The 8,884-nt window shown below is 37.5% G+C and overlaps 1 protein-coding gene and 1 long non-coding RNA gene across 2 annotated transcripts; both read left to right on the forward strand.

Moving 5' to 3' along the window:
- The first annotated feature begins 1,898 nt into the window (after nucleotides 1-1,898).
- Nucleotides 1,899-4,425, forward strand: LOC131311572 (xylan glycosyltransferase MUCI21-like). Its single transcript, XM_058339065.1, has 2 exons — nucleotides 1,899-2,292; nucleotides 3,196-4,425. The coding sequence occupies exons 1-2, from the start codon at nucleotides 2,133-2,135 to the stop codon at nucleotides 4,401-4,403; spliced, it is 1,368 nt and encodes a 455-aa protein (XP_058195048.1). The 5' UTR covers nucleotides 1,899-2,132; the 3' UTR covers nucleotides 4,404-4,425.
- A 2,134-nt stretch (nucleotides 4,426-6,559) lies between these two features.
- LOC131310974 (uncharacterized) lies at nucleotides 6,560-8,736 on the forward strand. The gene is made up of 3 exons (XR_009195356.1): nucleotides 6,560-6,769; nucleotides 7,452-7,671; nucleotides 8,555-8,736. It is a non-coding gene; the product is annotated as an uncharacterized LOC131310974 (long non-coding RNA).
- The last annotated feature ends 148 nt before the right edge of the window (nucleotides 8,737-8,884 follow it).

An 8,884-nucleotide genomic window follows, 5' to 3' on the forward strand; every position in this document is an offset into this window, starting at 1 on the left:
CCGTCCGGTGACCGCCGGCACAATTTCCCTCCGCCGGCACCTATTATTATAGCAACAGTCTTATTTTTTGTATAAGGCAACTTCAAACTCAAAAATTATGTGTTTACGCAAATAATTTTCCTACCACTATGGATCTTGTTTGATAAATCTTATTGAGATCTTTAATACGGTGCAAAAAAAATTGAACTTTTTTTTTATTTGCATTATTTTTGAGTTTGAAAATGTGAAAGGAACTTTTTATTTGAATTTTGTGGAATGACCCTTCTTATTTTTGAATGAAAAGTGACAAAATAAGTACTTATTTTTTAAGAAGATTTCCGGAACGGAGCCTCAGTAGTTGTTAACAACTGGGTTTCGCCATTCAATGTGACACCTGCGGATGACCTGCACGTGTCAATCGCAAAAGGCTGCATTTTTTTTTTCTTTTTCTATCTTGGTACTTTAGAATCCTCGTCCGTCCCAATTTGTTGGTTCTCTTTGGGAGTGCGTGTTCAATTTATTATATCTTACAATTTATAATCTTTTTAGTGATTTTAAAAATTTTGTATAAAAGAACTTATTGAGATCTATCAAACAAGATCTATATTTAATATAAAAAATATTATAAATTAAGAGATATAACTAATATTTTGAAACTTTTAAAAAAAGAAAGAGAACTAAGAATTTAGAATGGAGCATTAAAAGCTGAGCAGGTGGTCATTATGAATCCCAAAGGTTGGTGCAATTGTACTTGCCCGGCAACCAAGGGTCACATAGAGCCTTTGGTCTGGTGTTCAACTCCTTCCTACGTGCTTTATATCAGTTTTTGTGTTGGGACAGTTACTACGAGGCTCAGCTTTCTTTCTACGTGAGCCACACTCTCTCTAAACCCTATCTCTTCCAAAAAAAGAGCGGCAGCTTGGGAGAGCCCGAGATCTTTTGTGCCAAAAAATGGTGTGACCCTGTACTGAGTGCATTTTTGGCTGTTGGATCACATAAAAATTTTAAAACATAAAAAGCTCACATCATCTAATGGCCCAAATGCACTCCGCACAGGGGCACACCACTTTTCAACACATAAGATTTCGGACCGCTAGGGGGTGGGGCTACCGCCTCCACCTCCCCTCCCCTCTCACAACTCGTTGGCCCCTTTCCACCTCGTGATCTCGTTTGTTCGATGCCTTCCGTTGCCTCCATCATCCAACCTCCATCGGTCACAGTGATGGAGGACCCAATCCACCTCCCTCGGCTCCGATCCAAACCTCCTCAGGAGGGCTAGATTTGTTGAGTTTGCGATGTTTTTAGGGTGTTTTGGCACCAACTCCGACGAAAAAGTAGTTCGATCCTAGGTAGCAGCTAAGTTTTTTCTTGTTTATCTCCTTTAGTAGAGTTTTCTGCTCCCTGTGCGGAAATTTTGCTTCCCTCGGGTATTGCTTCATTGTACTTGGTCAGATCCTACCCAATCCATATAGATAATCCGAAAGTTGAGGATCTTTCTTTTCAATGGAGGGTCCGAATTTTGGGTCTTTGTAACCCTTTGGGCATTTTCCGATAATAAAAAAAAGAGTCACTACAAGGGTCTGCCTTAATTTTAATTAAGTTTCCTGGGTCAATGAGGTTGGTCCTCCAAATTAATAGGCCCATTAAGCAGGAAACCGAGTTATAAAAAAAAAAAAAAATGGATTACTTTGAGATTGATCCTCAAAAAAATAAATGTCTCTCTTAATTGAGCCTATTAATTGCACAGTTACATTTCTGTGGCCTCTGTTGGTTGTTCTTGGCTTTTTTTTTAAAATTAATTTAGCTTGTTCCTTGTAATTTGTTTTTCTTTTCGTTTGCATAGGTTTTTGCTGTCTCATTTTCTCTTTCTTATGATACTTTTCTAATTAAGGTTCAATTTCTTGTCCAGTTCACGAGATCTTGTGTTCATTTTTTTTAAATTTATTTTTGCACCAAGGTAATTAGCGTAAACACTTCTTGTAGAAAAACCAAAATTCGAAATTCACGTGAAAAGCTCGGAAAAAAAATTCAAATGAGAAGGCCAAGATTATTTTAATTCACGGTGTTTATATTTTCTTGCAGTGGAAAATCTTGTCAAATTTCCCATTGGGTTGGATTTTCCAATGTTGGTGTGACTGATCATGTGAAGAAAAATGAATGAATATGACTCAAAAATTGTGATGTTCTGTTTTGTTTTCGTCGTACTTATTTTCATTTATAAACCTTGGATCTGGATTTATGACTTTTCGCCATTGCTTACTCTCTCATCAATCTCCAGGCTACGCCCGGCAAATCAAACCAGGAGTGATGAAGGTATGGCTTCCCACCTCTCTCTCTCTCTCTCTCTCTCACACACTTGCTATGTGAGATAGTACGTAATTAATAACATTAGCAATGGAGAAAATAGTTTTATGTAGCCGACCCATATTGAATGGGACTTAAACTCTAGTATTTAGTTTGAATTGTTAGGGAAAAGAAAGTTCGTGCTAGAGAAACTTATGTAGGGAAATCCCAAGTTGTACCTCTAATCCTTTCAGAATTTGAAAACTTAAAAAGTAAATGTAGGGCTGCTTAAAACTTACGATGGAAGACTAATATTAGGATGAGTGGCTACATTTGGGTAACATCGCGTTCTTACATTATATGTCGTCGGGCTCCGCACAACACATGTAATTAGTGCGCATAAAGTCTACGTCTCATTGATATACTAATCAAAGTGCTATTCAAATGTGGTCAACTTATAGGCGTCACATAGACTTCCCCGTGACTCTTTCACAAAGACAATTGAAAAAATTGAACGAACCCATAGGTCCGATCAATGGCGGAGCCATTAAGGGGCTGGGATGGCCAAGGCCTCCCGGGTGTTTTTTTTTTTTTGGAGTTTTGTATGTTAATTTTTTTTTTTTTTAACAATATAAATCTTATTTTACTAGTACTACGTACTAATTTAGGAGAAAGGGGATGAAATTGGTGGGGTTGAACCCTCACCTAGTGTAAGGAGTATAGTGTGTTCATCACTTGGTTGTCACTTAATTTGCCACATGTGAAGTGGCACAACACTCTCATAGTCATTTAAAAAATTTCTTTAAAAAAAAAAAAAAACCACATTTTATGATTTTGATAGTTAAAACCTTTTTTAGCATACTTAATTAAGTTTTAAACTCTATTTTAATATGTTTAATCAATATCCTTCTTTCTTATTACATTCTTCTTCAGCAACTATTCACTCCCCAATTCCAAGAAGCCCAATCAATTGCCACACCTCTTATGGTAGCTATAATCTCTGCTCAATCAACAGCCCAACTGTGCTGGATCCAAAACTTATCACTTTTTATGATTTGGGCCCAACAAACTTGCTGGAAAAGGACCCTCGAAATCGGAAGACCTCCACGATGGCCCGAATCAAGGAGGCCACTCTCACCTCAGGCCCAATAGGCCCACGTTGCATGGTCCGACATAACGCCCCGGCCCTATTATTCAGTGTAACCGGATCCAACTTATGCACAGGAAATTTCTTCCATGCTTTCAATGATGGCCTTATCCCTCTCTTCATCACCGTCAATTCGGTCTTCCCCAAGGATGAAGACCGGGTCCTCGTGATCTCTACTTCGTGTGATTGGTGGGTTCGGAGGTATGTAGATTTGCTTCAGAGTTTCAGCAAGCACCGGATTATAACCATTGATAATGATACAGCCACCCATTGTTTTCCTTCTGCCATAGTGGGCCTAGTGTCTCATGGGTTCATGACCATAGAACCCAAACTAATGCCCAACTCACAGACCTTGCTGCATTTCCATGCATTATTAGACAAAACCTATGGCCAGAAATCAAACCATCCTCCAACCACCTCTATCTATCCTATTTCCAACTCCCCAAGATCCCGTCCACGCTTCGTGTTAGCAACCCGTAGCAATGTTAGCATGGGACGCGTGATATTGAATCAGGCTGAGCTGAGGAATGCGGCAGATGAGGAGGGTTTTGAAGTCATTGAATTCGAACCAAAAGTTGAGACTCCTTTGAGTGAAATCTACAAATTGATAAGTTCAAGTCATGTGTTGGTGGGGGTCCACGGGGCGGCACTCACTAACCTGTTGTTTCTACGGCCAGGGTCGGTGGTGGTGCAGGTAGTGCCGATAGGGGTGGAGTGGATAGCGGGGGCGTGCTTTGGGAAGCCGGCAAACGACATGGGGTTAGAATACATGGAATATAAGATTGGTGTGGAGGAGACTAGCTTGAGGGAGAAGTATGGGAAGGATGATTTGGTGATAAAGGATCCATTGGCTCTTCAAAGGAAGGGTTGGTCTAAAGAAATCATGGATATATATTTGGTGGAACAAAATGTGAAGTTGGATCTTGTTAGGTTTAGGAGGTACTTGAAGAAAGCAAATGAAAAGGCAAGGGTTTTCATGGAAAGAGAGGGTTAGCAAGTTGCATGAAGGTCATTTACACAGCATTGTAATATCGCAAAAATTGAAGGATCCCCTCAAAATATCCAAAAGTTCTTTTTCCCTTCTTTTTTTTTTTTTAACTGGGAAGTTTTTTTTACCTTGTACTAAATTACAATTCCATAGTGCCTGAATTTCTCTTATGAAATCCAGTTTATAAATGATTTGTTCTTTTATTTGGCTACAGAATTGTAAAAATATCAGTTTTCTGTATAATTTGTATAATTGAGTAGTACGGCAAAATAAAAAACAACAAATTACCAAAGATGTAAATGGATCAAGTTAGCTAGATATGGACTTTCCCCTGGGTAATAAGACTGGTTGAATTAGGACTCCAAACGAACAGAATCGAACCGTAAATCAATTGGATTTGGGTATGTGCAATGTTTGATAGATCTTGGCTCGTGTTTTTAGGAACTTAGTACCAAAGGGTCGTACTTAATTAACTCGAATATGCATTCAAGTGGATAAATATATGCGACATACCATATACATCTCGTTTAACATTATGACTCCATACTAATACTTAACAAACACGATAATCTATTCTTACATACATACATAGAACTAGGGGTGTGCACGGGTCGGGTTTGACCCCGGACCCGAACCCGACATATCCAAAAATCTTAGGCCCGCAAACCGAACCGAAAAGGGGTAGGAACCGTCCGCGAACCTGATTTGACGGGTCGGGTCCGATCAAAAACCGAATTGATCTCTATCGATTGGTTGGTTTTGGTCGGGCCGGGTAAGAAACGCACCACCCTGAAACCCAAACCGAAATATGATTTTTTTACAGAAATTGAACCCGTACCCGTCCGAACCACATGCTCGGCCCCGCCCGAAACCCTTCGGGTCGGGTAGGCAGGTTTTTTGCACAGGCTTACATAGAACTACTGCCATACCCAAATGGACATTAGTGAATGTAGAAGCGAGGTTCGAACACGAGATCCTTTACTTACTCCAATGTTTTCTTAAATTGTTAACACAAACTCCTCTAAAACTCAAATTAAGAAGAGAAATGTAAATTGTGTATGCCTTTCCTCGACAGCAGCCCAGGGAAGTCTTTGAAAAAATCCATAGATTTTGTTTAAATTTTACTAAAATTGGTTCATAAAAATGAAAACACTAGTCCACGTTTTCACATATGTCGCCACTTTATCTCATTTTCGACAGAATGTACGTTAGGCGTGATGCATAGGCTGCGGTGAAAGATATTGACTGTCTTGTATTTTTTCTCGTTTTGCATTAGTTAGATGATTAGTTTGGCTCTCTCCCAGATATTTGAATGTACTCTGTCATGTAAGTGTTGCTGAGTTTTTATTAATATAATCTTACTCGTTAACCAAAAAAGAAGAAGAAGGAAAATAGATCCTCCCCATTTAATGAGTTTGTACATGTATATTAGTATTGCATTATTGAATGAAATGCATTGGTAACAAACCCAAGACATTGAATGAGGTGTTTATAAAACTCTCACTATACAGTTTACTCAAACTGAAATAATACAGTAGCAAAGAAATTGCAAGGTGCATCAACAACAATATTAAGGGACCCATGCATCAGTACCCTCATAGGCTTATGCTTATAGAATACCATTCAGGTTAGTGTCATCATTTTGTTAATTTTCATAACTCTAGACATTGTCTTGGTTTGTAGGTCAACTTTGTTAAGGTTGTGTTTGGATTGCGATTTTGTGATGAGTCTACGTAGAAAAGTAAAAATACAGATAGTATACACAATCAATTTAGTTTTGTCAATCCCGTATCATCTCATATTTCCCTTTACTTTTCCATTTTATCTCCATGAATCTGTGTCCCAAACACAGCGAAAAACATTCTATTGTATTAGTCACAATTTCAAGAAGGATTACACATTTCACGTCAAACAACTTTTCATCTTTGAAAGATAATTTTTTATTATTCGTTGTGTGTGTGTGTGTCATAAAAGCACATCATCTCTTGTCGTTTAGGATTATTTTTTTTCCCAATACTAAACTGATGCATTAAATTGCGGATTATTAATGCAATTTAACACACAACGGTTCATAAAAATGTAGAGAGTGTGCAGAAATTAAGGAGTTAAGGGGGGCTTTTCTTTAATAAGATTTTTCCCCCTCCATTCACTTACCTCCCACAAGCTAGGAAGTCTCCCTCTTTTCTTTTCTTTTCTTTTTTATTTTCCCCCAACTTTATCCTTGTGCTAGATCCAAACTATGGTTTTGGATTGTTCCATATGGCCTCAACTTTTAGGGTTTCTTGATCTAACCCCCAAAACTCAATCCATCATTCTCAGAGGCACGTTTAAGGGGTGGACTCCTCTGTCAAAGATTTTTCTAGGCCATACAGGTAAGTCATCTTTTCTGCACCTCCAATTTTTAGTTTGCATAACTCTCGCTAGGAGAAATAGGGTACTTTGTGGGAAAATTAGTTCAAGTTGCACGTGGAATCCATACACATCAGGAGGCTCTGTAGCTAGATATATATCTTTCAATTATTTTGTGTTTTTTTTTAAATGTCTTTGTGCGTGTTTGCAAAAAATTCTAAAAGCGAATATTGAGATTTTAGCTTTTATTAAAAAGAAAGAAAGATTGTAACCCGAATTATCAACAGATTTGGGATTCTAAGGATTCCTAGCTAGAAGATATGAAAAAGAATCTAAAATCTGATTCCAGAGAAATGAGGTGCTTTTTGGATCAAATTTTAAAAGCCGATTTTCAGCTTCGGGCAAGACTCTTTCTCACTAGGAGGCATTTGTATTTGTTGGGATTATTTATCCCCCTAATAGGGCTAATAGTTGGGTTTGTCTTACGGTGATTTGTGAAATTGTTTCTCCTCCTAATGGGGTAAGTAGTTGGGTTGGGCCGTTGGGCTTTATTGTGATCGTGGAGTTGTTTCTAGTGTCATGTAATTCTTATACTTGTATTCTTCCACCGCTCGACGAAAAGAAAAGGTATTTTATTAGTATTTCCCAATGCTAGAGTAATATTTAGACTCTTGATTAATTCCTTTGGTTTCTATCTAATTACAGAAAAGAAATGCCCGGGGACCCCATAGGCTTTTCACGAGGTACTGAATAAAGCCTTCGACAATTATGCCTGAATTAGCTTCTTCGCAATTTCAGTTGTGGAAGAAATTCAAAATCTTGGCAGTAGTCATATGTTGGGGTCTAATAGTTTTCCTCTTCCTTTTTGCCATGACAAGTAAATTTTCCAGAGTAAAAACCACATACTATTCGACAAGGATTCAAGGTACACTACTTCTTAATTAATTCTCTTTATTTGCATGCTTATATATAGGAGTATTAATTGTTTTTATTTTATTTTTTAGTTTTTTCCTTTGAGACTTTCAAAAGGACTTATAAGGATATCTTTGGATATTCAGTTTGAGGAGGGAAAATAAAATATATGAAAAATGGGATAATGCAAAAAAAATAAAAAAAATAAAAAAATCCCTTCATTTTCTATGAATTGAACAAGAATATATAAATAAATAAATGTGTGTGTGAGAACATAAAATTTTTTGTTCTGTATGTTGTTTTGAAAAAAGATTTTACTTAATATTTGTGAGCATTTGCTTTTGATTCTGTGTCTTTGAAAAAGTTTTGTCAAAAACTGCAAGAAAGTTTATTTGAAGAACTTTGATGGACAACATTTCTAAGGAAAAGTGTATAATAAAATACTCACTCCGAAAAAGATTGTCCAGCCTGCAAACGAGAATTTAATATAGTACTAGTATTCTTTATCAAAATAAAAATCCCGACTTTTCTTTGCATAAACTAAAAAAATTATTGATATTGAGTAACTTGCGAAAAAATTTAAGAAAATATATTTTATTTAAGTTCTCGTTTTGCGGGCTAAACAATCTTTCTGGGATGGAAGTAGTAAAAAAAAAAATTGTTCGCAATTTATTTCGTTCAATTCAGTTTGTCTGTGTGTCAATTCGTCAAAGATGATTTTAATGAACGTGAAAATGTATTGCCCAGACCATGAAAAAAAAATGTTTTGCCCACAACCAAGAAAAGAAACTTACCCATGTGAAGAAAATATCGAAATTTACCCACCCAAGAAAAGAAATTAAAAATGCACTAACTGACCAACTCTTATTTTCTGTATTTTCTAAAAATTCATATAGAACAGAAACACTGGAAACAAGAATGGGAGAGGCCAGAGCCCACAAGTCCGATCAGCTGTGACAGGACTCATTATGATTACGAGATATGCTATCTCAACCGTCCAACCACCTTAGATCCAACGACCGCGACGTTCTTTACAGCAGATCCAACCAACTCAACCCGTCGATTGATCGAGAAAATCCGCCCTTATCCGCATAACTTCGTACATACTCCGTTTGATCATGTAAGGGAGCTGACTTTGACCACTGCCCCATTGAACGCTTCCTGCGCCGTCACACACAATAGTCCTGCCCTAGTATTCAGCGCAGGGGCGTGGCCTGGAAATTTCT

Source organism: Rhododendron vialii, chromosome 12a, assembly GCF_030253575.1.
Source record: "Rhododendron vialii isolate Sample 1 chromosome 12a, ASM3025357v1".
NCBI lineage: Eukaryota > Viridiplantae > Streptophyta > Magnoliopsida > Ericales > Ericaceae > Rhododendron > Rhododendron vialii.

Bases quoted from the DNA above. Each gene is read 5' to 3' on its own strand.
- LOC131311572 (XM_058339065.1), top strand. From the start codon at position 2,133: ATGAATGAATATGACTCAAAAATTGTGATGTTCTGTTTTGTTTTCGTC. The intron at 2,293-3,195 runs GTATGGCTTCCC...ATTCTTCTTCAG, and splicing joins TCAAACCAGGAGTGATGAAG to CAACTATTCACTCCCCAATT.